At 38.7% G+C, this 17,864-nt stretch overlaps 1 protein-coding gene and 1 long non-coding RNA gene across 2 annotated transcripts; both read left to right on the forward strand.

Annotated features, from left to right (window-relative positions):
• The first annotated feature begins 51 nt into the window (after window positions 1–51).
• On the forward strand, window positions 52–16,850 carry LOC132981885 (uncharacterized). Its single transcript, XR_009674658.1, has 2 exons — window positions 52–5,187; window positions 16,366–16,850. It is a non-coding gene; the product is annotated as an uncharacterized LOC132981885 (long non-coding RNA).
• On the forward strand, window positions 7,827–14,225 carry LOC132981725 (keratin, type I cytoskeletal 13-like). The gene is made up of 8 exons (XM_061047750.1): window positions 7,827–8,282; window positions 9,122–9,204; window positions 9,440–9,596; window positions 11,356–11,520; window positions 11,641–11,766; window positions 12,085–12,302; window positions 12,716–12,756; window positions 13,516–14,225. Exons 1-8 carry the CDS (start codon window positions 7,911–7,913, stop codon window positions 13,620–13,622), a joined length of 1,269 nt encoding a protein of 422 aa, XP_060903733.1. The 5' UTR covers window positions 7,827–7,910; the 3' UTR covers window positions 13,623–14,225.
• Window positions 16,851–17,864: the final 1,014 nt, after the last annotated feature.

Raw genomic sequence — 17,864 nt, forward strand, 5'->3', positions numbered from 1 at the left:
CCCACATAGATCCAAGAATACGCCGTCGCACGACATCCACAGGAGTGTTTGGCTTGTGGAATCATGTAACTGAGGGCTATGGGAAATAGCAGGTGGTGGCTTGTTGGCCAGATTTCAGGAGCAGAGATGGAGGCTTCAGAAGTGGACACTGCATACAAGAGAAGGAAAACAAAAAACAAACCAGCCTCAGATTACAGGGTTAAAGCTAAACAGTGAAGAGCTCCCTTGTGTACCTGACCTGACTTTACATTCCTCTGCCGCAGTTTCCTCATGGGTGGGCGCCTATAGGAACTCTTTGATCATTTCTCACGTGATGCCTCGTTTTCTGCACAAGGAGCCTTTCACGAAAAATGTTGAAAAAAAAGACAGAAAGAAAACGACTGTTGTCAAAACATATAATAGCGTTGATCCAATAATCTAACAATTATCCATCAAACACTTTGCCTGGAAGATTTTTGTCTGAACATGATATAATTACCCAAGCCTGAGTTCTGGGTTGGGAGGTATTGTGGTGGTTTGGAGCCGAAACCACAGAAGGGATTAGCTATCATAAACTCTTCACCAGACTTTGCTTTAGGGGCTCTGTTCAGCTAAAACAGGCATGTGCTTTGCTCACTGAAAGACAGAGACAACCATAACACAAGAGCACATCACATAACTTTTCCTGTGACCCTCATAAAAACTATTTACCAGTTATTAATGGTTTTATTGACAACACCCATTATAATTATTGTACCATTTAACGTTGCACTAATCAATATTTTAATACAGTGTGCTAATTGACTGTATTATGTAGAAAGGGTCACATGTAGCAGCAAATTACCTTTCAGCTAATAGTTTGGGGTTTGGGTCGCAGTCCTTATTGCCCTCATGGGACTAGCTGTTTAAAACACACTTTACCCTAACTGTTCATTATCATTCTACAGACAGTGTTAACAACTGTTTATAACACACTGGAGTTCAAACTAAACTCGTATATAGCTTATATGTGGCTAAATAAGCACACACACTCTTTTCATTACTACTAACATCTTTACAAGAAGACAAAAATATGGTAAAATTGTATCGATAATGGTTAAAAAAAAAAGAATCATCCTAAAATTAACTGACACTGAAACTAAAAACTGCCGAGCTTTAAACAACAATGTGGTTAATTGCTATAGAAGAAATAAGTATCTTACAAAAAGGTTTCTGGGTATCGCCACCTCAAATTCAATCACTATAAATTCAAATATTTTTCCCATGTAACTTCAGATGAAAATGAAATGCAAACCTGTAACCTGCAGCAGACATGTAAGTGATTGAAGTTCCTGTGCAGGCTAAGCCATTGCTTTCCTAAAGGGAGAGAGGGGCCACAAACTAGGCCGTAGCGCTTCTATTAGACTCCTGCATCTTTAAATTCAAATTATTCTAACTTTCCCCTTGGTTTCCACTTGTTTTGAAAGCGCAACCAGTGATGTAACTTCAATAACATAGTCAGAAATTTTGCATGTAAGCGAGCAGTCCTGGAGGAGAAACTCATTTATTTAGTTTGATTTAGTTTTCACCTTTCTGACCATGTATGCATGTGTCTGATCCTCTTTATGTAGTGGACCTCAATGTGGATTTCATCATTTGAGTTTCTCACACTTCAGGAATAACAAGGTCAATGCTAATACTTGCTGAAGCGCTTTTATAACAGCTTTCTCTTTTAATGCTTACAAAACAAACAAACGCTCCACACCTTTTTACTTCAGTGCTGATACCACTGAGTACAAACAATTAGGCATTTGCGGTTTCCCTCTAATAAGAATAACAGACGCACTACATTCCAGTCACAACATAGTTTATACTATAGTTGCACACAGATGAAAGACATACCTTTGTAGGTGTTCAACACATTTACAATGAAGAAAAATGAAGGGAACGGCTTAATTTATCTCATACATGAAACATTCAGGGTGTCTCCACCAGAGAATGCCTGGGAAAGTCAGATGAAAATTAGCCACAAAGAAAACATAATTAAGTAACTATGGGTTGTTCAGGTCCATCAAGATTATTTTTTTCCATCCCACATTGCTTTAAAAGCCTGAAAATTATTCAAAAGAAAAGCTAATATCAAATGGAATTTAAAATTGTGTGTAATGAGCTGCTTGTATACTTTCCTTTAAGACTCACCACCTGAGGCAACTTTTTAAAAAATCATTAAAATCAGTACCATTACATATTATTTTCAAAAAGAAGTAAGGTGACTGAAAAAAAACAACTATTATCTTATTCAAAGCCTTTCAGACATTTTGGAAAGCACCCCAGGATTACACAGAGCTTGATTTTAACAAAACAATTACCCTGGGAGTGGCACACTGAGCTGTCATGTTCATCGAGGAAGGGCAAGTACTGTATGTCAGACAGATGAACAAGTCGGGGCTGTGTACTTATTGTTGTCACCGGCTGGTTGTGGGGTCAACAGAAGGACTGGTTGAAGGGGTGGAGGTATGTCTGGAAAGTGAGAAGGTAAACTGAGAAGAGGCGCATCTCTCTTTGCTCTCACCTGGCGACGTGTGATAAAGTGAAAACATGAACAACCCCAATTACAATGTCAGACCAGACTGTCACTTAAAAAAGAAGCATATGCCAGCAAAGTTCTGCTGTTTTGTCAGATTTGTTGTTTTTTTCTCGGCGTTTTTTAACTGAATTGATAGGACAGCTGAAGAGGGACCGTAAAGGTGGGAAGGAAAGAGGGGGATAGACATGCATCACAGGGCCAAGGCCCAGATTCAGACCTGCAGCTGATGCTTCAAGGACTGCAGCCTTTGTATATGGGTCCCCTGCTCTAACTCTAACTGAGCTAAACCAGTACCCTGGTACCCCGGTAGCAACAATACATTTCTCCTACCCTGTTTAGGTCCCCCTTGCAAAATCAGACTTTGTTCTATCTCTCATACAGAACTGAGTCTAAAAACAACTATTTCAAATGATGATGTTAATTTTGTGGAAAATTGACCTTTACTCTCTATTTCAGCCTTACAGCATACTGTTTCCCAAGCAACTTCACAGTTGAGGGCACAAACACAGTGCTGGAATATTGCAATCCAAGTCCTTGCTCAAATGTCAGGGATACAATCCAACATGTATATTGTGACCTTAGGCTCCTAGTCCTGACTTCAAAAATCAGTGAATCATGAAGTTCATGGATAGTTACCTTTTCCCAGCATCAAACAGGAAACACTAAACCAGGTGTAATGTAAACATGGAGTCTGGAGGTTGGAAGTCACGCACAAACGATTCCATGCTTCCCCTGGCACCAATACTGCAAATACACGGTGCAGACTTTCATTGTTACACAGATGACACTCAACTCTATGCCCTGTAAAAATCTGCCTGCTAGAAATTAAAGATGTATATCAAAAAAAGTTTTACAGTTCAATGACTCCAAATCTGAAGTGCTAATTAGTACCTCCGCCCCCTAGTACTAGCTTGTCCTATCAAATAATGTTTGCTAGTGCCTTCAACCTAGGGGTCAAATTTGACTCGGAGCTATCTTTTGATACCCAGGTAAACCTATGCATTCCTGCTTTGCTCAACTGAGACAACTAACCAAAATCTGATAATTCCTTTCCTTTCCCCAAGGACACTTGCATCAGGATGATGTTATATTTGTTGTTGCGAGCAATCTGAACATTTATAGGGGGGTACATTGTGGTTTAAAAAAAAATACATGTTCAGATGGAGTTCCATCGATGCAGCCCACGATGCCAAGGAGGCCAGAGGTCTGGTGGAAATAATGTTTAATAAAAAGGCCGACGGCAGCTTAGTGCCAGTGACCCCCTGCGGATGGGCCTGACAGGTGGTGGACTTGTGGATGCCAATCATGTCTCCAGCACTGTTTTAAAAAGCACTGTTTGCAAAAAAAATGAAGTACTATCAGCAGCTGCAGCATTGGTGACGGTGTTGCATTTCAGTCCGACACAAACTGTAAGTACGGTGACAGCTCTTCAGGCCCTCCTATAGAATCAAAACCTCTCAATCAGTTCCTCATCAACTATATGTCCAGTGAATTGATCCCTTACAATTCTCTCCCAACTAAACCGCTCATTGTAAAGCCTGTAAATTAGGTATGCCATCATTAACACTTTTCTCTTACTTGTGTCTAATGTTGTTGCGATAGTGAGGGCCAGGACTCCTGCCTAGGCGTAAGATTTACGACCGGTCTTAGTGAAGAGAAGGCTTAAGCCGTGCTGTTGCAGCGGTCGTGTCAGGTTGGACTTAGAACGGCAAGTTAAGACTGACTTAGCTTAAGACCAGGCGTTAACCCTGTAGGTGCAATGGGCCCCTGGTGACTTCGATAAACTCATACATGCATTCATTTCTTCCAGCCTTGGCTATTGTAATGGAGCTCAGCGTAAGTTCAGACAGGAAGACTGGTTATATTCTTTCACAAATTAATTCATTCTTTCACTTCAACCTAAACTACTTCCTCTGTCTACCTGCTCTGGTGATCAGCTGATAATGGGCTTTTATTCTTTAAGTAATTAACCAACCAGATTCGGGCACAACTTCTCTCAACCAATCATCCTGCTGCGGCAAAATGCTAAAACAGTTCTCTCTCTTCCACAGTCATTCTGTCATTTCAGGGCACCGCTGCAACCCACCACCGTCCCAGTCACCTCTATTCCAGCTCAGCAGAGTCCAGATCCAGGCTCATCATAGCCTACATCCTCTTCACCACCACCAGTGTCTAGACTCCATAGGGGGGTATCCTAACCTGCTGTCGGCCTCATTACCCTTCAGAGTACATGAAGTCGTCACGTTGGAGTCTAATCCCCCAAAGACTTTGCACATTCAAATCTAAATTGTTGCACATTTATTGTTAAATAAATAATTGTTCATTCTCAATTACGTCTCTCCTGATTGAAATGCTCTTTGTTCCAGCATCAGCAAGTGTAACATCCAAAGACTGCAGTGTAGTTCAAAACGCTGTTTCCGGGCATTCAATGCAAATAGCAAGAGAAGAGACCACATTCCACCTGTCCTTGCATGACTTCGCTGGCTTCCCGTAATATCTGTGATATACTAACTCCAGTCCATATGAGCTTTAACGCTGCCTGAGATCCTCCTGGGCCCAACTAGCAGTTCTAAACTCGACTGTTCACAAAAGGGGGCTGAGCCTTTGCAGCTCGAGCCCCAGAGCTGTGACACTCCCTGCAGGTAGAAGGTCATGCAGGCAAACTCAGCGTCCTCTTTTAAATCGGTTCTTAAAATTCACTTTTATCCGTTGGCTTTTCTTAACCACTGGCATTGTTGTGTACTTTTTTTTACCAGGCTTTTATGTTAAATTGATGTTGTTGTTATTTACCGTAGAGAATAAAGAGCGTGTTGTGTACAGACTAACCCCGTGGAGGTGAGCTCTATCTTAACTAGGCTTGTGCACTGGCCTTGCCTTCCTTGTCCTCTTTCTCTGCAGAATCTCCTTTCTGTTTCCCCTTATGTCTCTTCGTTGTTGGGATGAGGGGTTTCTTCTTTCTATCTAGTCCTCAAATTGGTAACAGGTGTCTTGTGTTTATTTGAAATACCTGTTTATTTGCCTGATTATGTGTTTTATTATTAGTCGATGCATGCATTTTTTTTTAAACAATTTTCTTGCTTTTATTAATTGTCAAACACTTTTTTTTAATGCTACATTAATAAAGTTATTATTATTATTTGTGAGATGGTGTCTGATTTGGTCCTCTAAAAGTCCTCCAGTGAACGGTGGCATAAACTGTATTTACCCTTGTTTATGTGCCAATGTAACTCTGGATTAACATTTACTTTGACTCCCGGTTTAATGTCCATGAACATGCAAAACAACTTTGGTTTAAGAGAGTTGTGTCATAATTCTTGTATTCCCTTAGTCATTTAATCCTTTGCACTTCCTAAAATATTCACAACAACAGCGTTAAACTAATGAGCTATTCAAACTATAATTCTATCTCACAGCTATGAGATTATATTTAATCTTTTCTTTCTGTTAAACAGTTTAAGCCTCTGAGTTGTTTGCCATTTGCCAATTATGATCATTTGATATATACAAGACGCTTACCTAATGACATTTAGATTTTCCTTACGAGGTATTAACATGTCAGTACTTATCAGTTCCTGGGAAAATTACTCAAGGATTAATGTGTCAATACTGCTATCATGCCAAAGGAAACACTGTCTTTGAAGACCTGATTGCAGGAGGTTTCCAAAATGTCTCACTTACTGATAATTCATTTTAATAATATATAGACATGTTCGTATTAATGTTAATTATTATGAGAAAGGACAGGTTTCATGGGAATTGGATTTCATTCAGTCTGAGTGATTGTCAGTATATTAAACAAGGCCGCTTGCGCAGCCGCTATGAGAAGCTGCACGGTTGATTGGCATTTCTAAGATGATATCAGAAAGAGAGTTAATAGTTCGACCTTTCATCCTAGATCTCAGTAACATCCAGGCTTTGGTCATCAAAATACTGTACATGCTCTGTTTTATGTAGCTTCACATGTCACTTGAGTTAAAAGATGCTGACAGACTGGTCAACATAGACCTGAATGATATCATCAAACAAAAACAAAGCATATCGTGGTCTTTATCTAAAAGAGAACTGCAGACCTCAGTCATTTGTTGTTTTTGAGTTTGTAGTGAATTCCTAGTTTCGTATTTGGTTAGAAAATGCAATCGAAGCTTAAAACATTAGAATATTTCATAAGGGTCAAAAACTGTTTCTTTAAAACAAATATACAAAATACTGAACTACAAAGAAAACAGTTTGATATGACATGTGAAATTCAACGATTAACCTGCTAACACACTAAATGTAGGGGGAGCATGGTTTACTTTACTTGCTAAAACTAGCATGTGAGCATAGTCATTGTAAGAATATATGGCATGCTGATGTTGCTTTTATTTAACACAAATTGTGTTTGTGTAGCCTAATAATTCAATCCAGCGCTTAAAATTATCAAATGTTAGCTTAATAACACCCTTCACTTACAAGGCGAACAAGGTTGACTAACCACCTGACACCAGTAGGCCTACTGTAAACATGGTAGCATGCTAATGTTTGCAACAGGCTAAAATAAACATAGCTTATCCATTTTGTTGTTATTATTCTGATTTATTTAAGACATTTTTCATTTGGTGTTAACTCAAGGGTAAAAGTAGGCTATCAATCAATAAATTACATCATTATCATGTATTTTGATGCAAGTTTGTAAAGTCAACATACCATGGGCGGTTCTAGGTAGGGGCCAACAGGTGCCAGTGCCCCTGTAACACTGAGCTTGGTCCCCCCTGTGGCCACCCCTCCAAAAGGAAGAGCCCCCCTAATAACACAGTATTTGACTCAACAACCGGACTCACAATCTAGTATTAAATACTCTTACTGAAACAAATATAAATCTATTATATTTTATGTTGTGTGCTATTATTTGGCATGACATATATATATATTTTAAAGTGATCATCTTTGTCTATTTTTCACCTGGGTTTAATGTTCCCCTCTGACAAAACAAATGGCCCCAGTTTGGCCCCCTCAGTGAAAGTGGTCTAGAACCGCCACTGCAACATACTGCCTTCTTATTTCTTTTCTTCGTGGATTCTTAATTAAAAGTGACAACTTCACAGAACAATAAAGCAGAAATGCGACCTGACAGCCGTTAAGGCTAAATATTGCGGTCAGTAAACCTGAAAGCCAGCCTCCCACGCCCTGTGGTCACACACCTGTGATGCTGCCGAACAGCATCTTTCCACCCACCTGTTCGGCCGCTCCCCCCCCCCCCGCCCTGGGAGGTGGCTATAAAACCCCGACGGTCCGCTTCAGCTCCATCTCCATCTCCTCCACACCACAGGCTGTGTTTGACAGGGTTTTCACTGCGAGCTGTACCTGAGTTAGAAGAGAAGTCACCATGGCCTTGTCCTTCCGCCAATCGGGATTTTCCGTCCTCTCTCTGCCCTCATCCACGGTCCCCAGGCGGTCTGCAAGCGTCTATGGCGGTTCAGGTGGGAACGTCAAGGTGTCTTACGCCTCCAACAGCTTCGGCTCTGGTTTTGACCTGTCAGGTGGCAGCAGCAACAACAATTTCAACATGTATGGCAGTGAGAAACAGACCATGCAGAACCTCAATGATCGGCTGGCCTCCTATCTGGAAAAGGTGCGCTCTCTGGAGCTCGCTAATGCGCTGCTGGAGCGTCAAATCCGCGAGTGGTACGACAAGCAGACCCCCACCGTCAGGGACTACAGCAGGTTCGACGTGATCATCGAAGACCTGCGCAGAAAGGTAAGTCTTCCCCTTTACACAGTTTTAACAATATCTAACCTAAGTCTAACCTTCATTTTACAACTGTTTAGTAGGCTACTATGAATATTAAAAAAAAATGTATTTATTGCCTTTGTCCCGATATCCAAACTCTTCATTTTACCTAAAGACAGTTTTTGATAATATAATCTCTAGAACTGCTGTATTTATCATTTTTTATTTGAAACATTTTCAAATAGCAACAATTATTATTTGTATCTGATACAATAAAAAAAGCTTAAACGATCCAATAACTAAAGACGAATCATTCCATCAGGTGTATGAATTCAAAACTTCACCTCATATGGCCTCATGTAAAAGAGGACTGTACATGTCACTGAGTACATCCCATAGTAAACTGTTTATCTTGTACTTATTTCCCTTCAACACAGAGTCCTCATTCAAATAGAGTCTGCTAACTCAGTCTATAAAGTCGAGTCAGTAGTTTTACTGTCATGTGCCCTCAGGGTGTGGATCATTGATCCCATGACACTGTGTTCTCATTCATCATAAAACATCAGACAGATATTAACCTTTATAAGACAGGACTCTACCAGTAAAGCTTTTGTTTTGTTTTGTTATTTGTCTGTCTTACTTCTAGCTACACGCCTTGTTGGAAAATGTAAAAAGGATAACACTCAATGAGTTAATTTGGTTACAATATGATGCCATCAATATTTAAAGTCAGGCATAAAGAACACTATTCTACTGATCATCAAAGGCATAGCCTGCCAGCACCAGTCTAGTTTCACAAAAACACCTATGTGCTTGTGCTATAATGGAAGAAGGAACTACTGACAATGCCCCCCTTTCTATTTTAGATCAGTCTTGCCACCCAGGACAATGCCAGGCTGATGCTGCAGATCGACAACGCCAGGCTGGCAGCAGAGGACTTCAGAATCAAGTGAGTGAAAAGGCTACATCAGACGTTTTCCGCCACCAACAATTGACATTGTTTTCATTAAAGTCATTACATATTTGCTTCCAGACTAAGTTGACATATCGTCACCGGGGTGTAACGGTCAACACAATGATTAAAGTGGTGAAACTGGTTTTGGCTTCACCTCTTTTTTTTCTTTTGTTGTTAGTAACAGTAATTGAGCAGATACAGCAGTTTAAATGTGCATTTCTTTCAACAGGTATGAAAATGAGCTGGCAGTGCGCACTTCAGTGGAGGGAGACATCATGGGACTGCGCAAGGTCCTGGATGAACTGACTATGGCCCGGTCTGACCTGGAGATGCAGGTTGAGGGTCTCAAGGAGGAGCTGGTCTTCCTGAAGAAGAATCATAAAGAGGTGAGTGTAGAAGGATAGGTTTGGCAAGTGTAAGGAATTGTACTATCTCAGCAAGCTTGTTTCCTATCCAAATTCATTTTAAAAGTACTATTGTCAAAGATAGCAAAAAGATTAAACGGGTCTTATCGATAAATCCATGGTTTCATTTTCTGCTCTGGAAAACAATAAATCATATTTTTTGGACATTGTTTTTCATGAACAGAGGGAAATATGACTCATCCCATCCTACAAGTCTTGGTTGCTGGAGGGTTAAAGCAACATTAATAGTTCTCTGAGGACAATTAGTCAAGTATTTGGCAGAAGGCCTAAAATAAATGTTATCTTAAGTTCATACAGAACTTGATCATCTGCTTTGCCTTCAAGTTGTGTATCTCAAAGTTGGTGCTGCTGACAGCCCCAGGATGCTTCCAAAAATGATCAATCAACTGAATATTATAATAATATAATATTAGATGAACTGATAATATGTTGTAAGACACAGTATAACAGCAGAACTAGTCAAAAGACTACTTAAGACAATGAAGTGTTTGACAATGTCTATCAATTTAAAATGTGCTAACATAAGATAGCATAAGCGAAACAATTAAAATATCTTGGGTCATAAATACATTCCTAGGTGTGACAATAGACCACAAGCTCTGCTGGAAACCTCACATAAAACATGTTAAATCTAAACTGTCACGTAGCATCTCAGTCCTATGTAAAGCAAAGCATATATTGGATCACAAATCATTGCATACTCTCTACTGTTCAATGATCTTACCTTATTTAAATTACTGTGTGGAGGTCTGGGGGACCACTTACAAAAGCTCACTGCTACCACTAGTCACACTTCAAAAACGAGCCATAAGAACAATCAATAAAGCAGGATATTATGATCACACCAACCTCCTGTTTTTACATTCCCGTACTATAAAGTTCATTGACCTGGTTGACTATCAAGTGGCACAAATCATGTTCAAAGCAAGAAACAAACTGCTACCAGGTAATATTCAAAAACTTTTTTTTGACAGAGAGGGGGGTTATAATTTGAGGGAAAAGTTAAATTTTAAGAAGCTATCTGTTCGCACAACTTTAAAAAGTCAATGCATTTCAATTGGTGGTGTGAAACTGTGGAATGGTATGAGCACGGAGCTAAAGCATTGTCCAAACATGATCCAGTTTAAAAACATGTACAAAGCAATGATTTTCAAAAGGTACAGGGATGAGGGAGAGCTTTAAGAAGGAAAAAATATATATAAATAATAATAATAATAGTAATAATAGTATAGCAAATTGTATATCGATAGATTGTATATATAGAGATTATAAGGAACACAGGAATTTAATTTAATAAATATTAATTATTGAGCTGTGGAAAAGGGGTAGGATTAAATAAGTTTTATACTTCTTCCTACTCCTTTTCAGGCATATCACTTGAATGTATGTAATTTTCTTTTTCTCTTTCTTTTTTTTTTTAAATTATTTGAACATTGTTTTTTGTTTATTGTATTTTCATGCTTTTCATTTTGTTTTGTATTTTTGATATGTTTGATTTTATTTGATATGTCTGAAATAAATTTAATCAATCAAATAAAGCCCATAGGGTAATGACTGTGTTATTTAACAGAAATTGTGATTTTTTAAAAATCTTTTAAAAGATGAATAGTTCCTCTTCAAATGTTGTCTGATCCGCTCTGTGTCATTCTTTTTTTTCCTCTATACTTTGGTTTTATCTTTGACATTACCTGACTATGACTCTTTTTTTCCCAATCTGTAGGAACTTGCAGCCATGCGCAACCATTTGAATACCAGCTCTGTGAACGTGGAGGTGGACGCCGCACCTCAGGATGACATGTCCAAGACCCTGGATGCTCTCAGAGCTCAGTATGAGGGTATTGCTGAAAAGAACCGCCGTGAGATGGAGGCATGGTACAAGGCCAAGGTGAGGTGAACATAGGAAACGTTTAACCCTATAAAGCTGTGCTCATCTTCAGTCTACATAGAACTGACTATCAAAAACTGGATGAATACATGATGTCAACCTTTTTTTCCTATCTTGCAGTTTGATGAACTGAACAAGCAGTTGGTGACCAGCACAGAGACCCTCCAGTCCTCCAGAACTGAGATCAACGACCTGAAGAGGACCCTGCAGGCCCTGCAGATTGAACTACAGTCCCAGTTGAGCCTGGTAATTCAAACGCATATGTCCATAATGATTTATTTTCTGCACGTACCAGTTTCAAAACCCTGGTTCTCTTCTTCTCAAAATCAAGTGTGTCATTTCTGAGTTGTACACCACGCATACCATAGTAACATGTCTGACTACATGTTTGACTATCCACACTATAAATAGCCTCTTAGACATTACACTTGTCAGTCATCATTTGTTTATGCTTGCACACTTTTTTTTAACCTGAGGCAACTTTAGTCAGGAGAAGAAAAAAAAAAGTAATAAGTGCTCAATTAACCCTCGCATCTCCTCCGTTTTTTTTTTCTCCCTGTGAAGAAATCTGCTTTGGAGGGCCAGCTTGTAGAGACAGAGTCCCGCTACAGCCATCAGATGAGCCAGCTCCAGCTCATAGTCAACAGACTGGAGAATGAGCTGGGTAATATGAGGGCAGACATCGAGAAGCAATCCAATGAATACCAAATGCTACTCGATATCAAGACGAGGCTGGAGCTGGAGATCGCTGAGTACAGGAGGCTGCTGGATGGAGATGTCAAGTAAGGGAGATTTCTATTACAAAATGTACATTTATCAAGTAAATGTCTATTTTAGGATTTACTCTTATTAGCTTTATTACTTAGAGCAAAACTAAAAAACCTCAATACCATCTCCTTACCAATATGATGCCAAACAAAATAACATTAGCTTAGCTTAGCATTAAGTTAGGAAACACTGGGAAATAGGTAGTTTGGCTCTCTGCAAAAGTAATAAAATCAGCACATTTAATGCTCACTAAAAAAAAACAAGATATGTGTAAATTGTAGACTTTGAGGTGCTAGAAGGTATTTATTTATTTATTTTTTATTTGATTCCTCAGTTCTTTGCATGAGGGTGGATAACAATATTTCCTAAATACTCACATTTCTTTTGATATTTGAATGCCACAAACTCAACTTTTGTCTCCCCACAGGTCCACTTATACGACTACAATCGTCAAAGAAGTTGTCAAACGTAAGTTTACTTACACACTAGGCATTGGCATGTTCATTGATGTCAATATTCAAGTACTCTCATTACCATAGAAACGAGTAATTGATAACTTGCCAATTATAGAGGCGCTGGTGGCGCAGTGTTTAGTGCGCGCGCCCCATGTGTGGAGGCTTTACTCCTCCAGGCGGGCAGCTCAGGTTCAAATCCCACCTGTAGCTCCTTTCCCGCATGTCATTCCCCACTCTCTCTCTCTCCCTGATTTCTAACTATCCACTGTCCTATCTCTCTATTCTTTTTTAAACTTGCAAATTATAAATATATTTTTTACCGTAAAAAATTTGAGTCAGACACGATCCCACTCCTGAGCAGCTGCTTTGAAGTGGCCAGCTATATTTTTTAGCAGTGTGCCGCTCATCAGTTCTTCTTCTCCACACATTGGTATCATCACATAGACGTGTGCTAACAGGGCTCAGTATCTTACTAGTAATTCTACGAGTGTAAGCCCAATTATCTTGCACTACACATTATCGTCTTTTTGTCAAAATACTTCCAGACATCACTTTCCCTGTTCATGGCTAACGTTGTGCATGTAACGCTAACTTAGTTGAGCTATGTAGCCTCACACAATGTGCGTGCAGGTGCTTCAGTAGTGAAACTTTTGCCAATAATGACGTCAACAAGTACTCAAGTGCTCATACCCTTACCTAATGAACACTTACCTTTTAGCTCTTAGCTTGTATAACTTTAGGATGTTAAATATTATCTTCTGTTTTTTTGCAGCCAAACCAGTCATTACCCAGAGGAGAAGGGTGGTGATCGAGGAGATTGTCGATGGAAAAGTGGTGAGCCGTACAGAAGACGTGGACTCAGAGATCATCTCAAAGTAGACGGACAGTATACCAACAGATCCAAGCCAAATTACAAAACAAAACAAAATTCAGATATGTTTATGTCTCCCAACATCTTAAAGGTGCTGATAGTTTGATGTTTTCTTTTTTCATAAAACAAGATTAAATGAACGCTTTTAAATTTGTAGGCAGATTATTGTCTGTGCCTAAATGATATTTGTTTGGATTTCACTCCAAACTGAATATTCAGCCCAAACTGCATCCTGAAATACCACTTTCACACACTAGATGGCACTTGGAGTAGAGAGTTAGGTCACATAGTATAAAGGTAATGGAGATTCATTCTGAATCACTTAATAATAATGTTTGCTTCTCATGTTAAAGGTGTTTTGGGTATCATTTTGAAAGCAGTGTGACTGCTGTGACCTCTTTCTCTAAATTAAATCACACTTATTTAAAAAAAAATAAATCATGTGTCCTGCTGGGTTAGGGATTATTGTATCTTTATTTTTATTTTCTGAAGAGAATAAACATCTGAATAAACATCTGTCTTCCATTTGATTCATTTCCTTTGTCTTTGTTTAGAAGATTATAAAAAAAGCTGCTGTGGTGTTATTTAAACACTCAGAGGGATTTGCTTTATCTGATTATTTTCATTCTCTGTGGTATTTCTTTTGACACCATGAAGATGCTTTTATGTGAGCCACTATTTAAAATAATATATTTAGTATGCTGCAATGGCTCATCTCAAAAATAATATTAACATAGGACATGAATTGAATGAAACACACCACTGCTTTATCAAAGGTACTCAGGGGGACTGTTCAGAAAGTCGGCTCAGGAAAAGGCAAGACTTTTGTTTTATTCTTCATCCAGAGTGATGAAAATATAATCATTTCACATTTTATTTTTCAGTTGCAGGACTTACTCTAAAAACTACAAGTGAACATCAAAGTAGTTAAACATGCCTTTTCCATGCAGCATTTTAAAAAATCCAGGCTTGCATGAGTACCATTTAGTACTTTTAGAATAACTGTTTTGTGGCCCACAGTGATTTATATTTATAACATCTGTGAGCGAGCAGACTTTAAGAAAAAAAAACAGTTTCACACTCTTCCCATCCTTCTGACTTATATATATGCACTCCCTTACATGGTCTGGTATGACCACAGGTTAGCTAACGTTAGTAAAAGTAAGCTTAATTTTATCCCTAACTGACATTGACCACGTTTTTAGACTATATGACTCTAATGCACTTCTGCTACCACAGCACAGTTTATGACTTTTACTATAATCCATTAATTATAACATCTCATTACAAGAGTTTCACAGCCCTAGTTTAACTTACTTCAAACATGATGTGGGTCTGTGAGCTGTTACAAAGGTGTCTAGCCTGCAGTCGCAATCTTTCTACCACTAGATGTTGGTACATTCACATTTAATCAGCTTTTCTGTTTAAGGCAATTCACAAGTTCCAGTGTCAGAGCAAAGTCACTTTACTTAATGATCAAGTGAGCTAGGTATAGAAAATGTTTTATGTCTTTAGTGATTACAAACTAATCCAAAAATTAACTGACTGTGACTTAATTAAACTTTTGCTTATATCTGAGCATTACCTACAATATTCAAGACAAACATGTCAACAATTGTTCTGAATTTAAAGATTCGTCGTTAGCTCCATAACAGATTTTTAACCTCTACTTTCAATTTTAATTCTGGTATTTTATTTATCTTGTGATTTTTTGAAAATAACAATATTTTGGAAATCACATTAAGCTCTCACTATATTGTGGATTACGATCCCTTTCCGCCCAAAACAACTTTCACAATCCTCCATAATCGAAATGTTTAATCAGAATTACTTTCTCAATCATTAATTTATATAAATGTTTATTTTGAAAAGAGGTTCAGTGTCGCTTTTATCCAGTAGAGGGCTCACCTACCTGAAGTTTTGTTTGTAATTTCTGTTATTATTTCTGTCCTACGTTATTGTTTTGCTTTCCAGGGCAAGTCTTTCTATTTTCTCTCTACTCAAAGAACGAGACAACATTCATCGTGGAAAAGGTGAAATATGCACAAGCAGGTAAAAATTAACCAACCAGATTCGGGCACAACTTCTCTCAACCAATCATCCTGCTGCGGCAAAATGCTAAAACAGTTCTCTCTCTTCCACAGTCATTCTGTCATTTCAGGGCACCGCTGCAACCCACCACCGTCCCAGTCACCTCTATTCCAGCTCAGCAGAGTCCAGATCCAGGCTCATCATAGCCTACATCCTCTTCACCACCACCAGTGTCTAGACTCCATAGGGGGGTATCCTAACCTGCTGTCGGCCTCATTACCCTTCAGAGTACATGAAGTCGTCACGTTGGAGTCTAATCCCCCAAAGACTTTGCACATTCAAATCTAAATTGTTGCACATTTATTGTTAAATAAATAATTGTTCATTCTCAATTACGTCTCTCCTGATTGAAATGCTCTTTGTTCCAGCATCAGCAAGTGTAACATCCAAAGACTGCAGTGTAGTTCAAAACGCTGTTTCCGGGCATTCAATGCAAATAGCAAGAGAAGAGACCACATTCCACCTGTCCTTGCATGACTTCGCTGGCTTCCCGTAATATCTGTGATATACTAACTCCAGTCCATATGAGCTTTAACGCTGCCTGAGATCCTCCTGGGCCCAACTAGCAGTTCTAAACTCGACTGTTCACAAAAGGGGGCTGAGCCTTTGCAGCTCGAGCCCCAGAGCTGTGACACTCCCTGCAGGTAGAAGGTCATGCAGGCAAACTCAGCGTCCTCTTTTAAATCGGTTCTTAAAATTCACTTTTATCCGTTGGCTTTTCTTAACCACTGGCATTGTTGTGTACTTTTTTTTACCAGGCTTTTATGTTAAATTGATGTTGTTGTTATTTACCGTAGAGAATAAAGAGCGTGTTGTGTACAGACTAACCCCGTGGAGGTGAGCTCTATCTTAACTAGGCTTGTGCACTGGCCTTGCCTTCCTTGTCCTCTTTCTCTGCAGAATCTCCTTTCTGTTTCCCCTTATGTCTCTTCGTTGTTGGGATGAGGGGTTTCTTCTTTCTATCTAGTCCTCAAATTGGTAACAGGTGTCTTGTGTTTATTTGAAATACCTGTTTATTTGCCTGATTATGTGTTTTATTATTAGTCGATGCATGCATTTTTTTTTAAACAATTTTCTTGCTTTTATTAATTGTCAAACACTTTTTTTTAATGCTACATTAATAAAGTTATTATTATTATTTGTGAGATGGTGTCTGATTTGGTCCTCTAAAAGTCCTCCAGTGAACGGTGGCATAAACTGTATTTACCCTTGTTTATGTGCCAATGTAACTCTGGATTAACATTTACTTTGACTCCCGGTTTAATGTCCATGAACATGCAAAACAACTTTGGTTTAAGAGAGTTGTGTCATAATTCTTGTATTCCCTTAGTCATTTAATCCTTTGCACTTCCTAAAATATTCACAACAACAGCGTTAAACTAATGAGCTATTCAAACTATAATTCTATCTCACAGCTATGAGATTATATTTAATCTTTTCTTTCTGTTAAACAGTTTAAGCCTCTGAGTTGTTTGCCATTTGCCAATTATGATCATTTGATATATACAAGACGCTTACCTAATGACATTTAGATTTTCCTTACGAGGTATTAACATGTCAGTACTTATCAGTTCCTGGGAAAATTACTCAAGGATTAATGTGTCAATACTGCTATCATGCCAAAGGAAACACTGTCTTTGAAGACCTGATTGCAGGAGGTTTCCAAAATGTCTCACTTACTGAGAATTCATTTTAATAATATATAGACATGTTCGTATTAATGTTAATTATTATGAGAAAGGACAGGTTTCATGGGAATTGGATTTCATTCAGTCTGAGTGATTGTCAGTATATTAAACAAGGCCGCTTGCGCAGCCGCTATGAGAAGCTGCACGGTTGATTGGCATTTCTAAGATGATATCAGAAAGAGAGTTAATAGTTCGACCTTTCATCCTAGATCTCAGTAACATCCAGGCTTTGGTCATCAAAATACTGTACATGCTCTGTTTTATGTAGCTTCACATGTCACTTGAGTTAAAAGATGCTGACAGACTGGTCAACATAGACCTGAATGATATCATCAAACAAAAACAAAGCATATCGTGGTCTTTATCTAAAAGAGAACTGCAGACCTCAGTCATTTGTTGTTTTTGAGTTTGTAGTGAATTCCTAGTTTCGTATTTGGTTAGAAAATGCAATCGAAGCTTAAACCATTAGAA

This window comes from Labrus mixtus, chromosome 2 (genome assembly GCF_963584025.1).
Source record: "Labrus mixtus chromosome 2, fLabMix1.1, whole genome shotgun sequence".
NCBI lineage: Eukaryota > Metazoa > Chordata > Actinopteri > Labriformes > Labridae > Labrus > Labrus mixtus.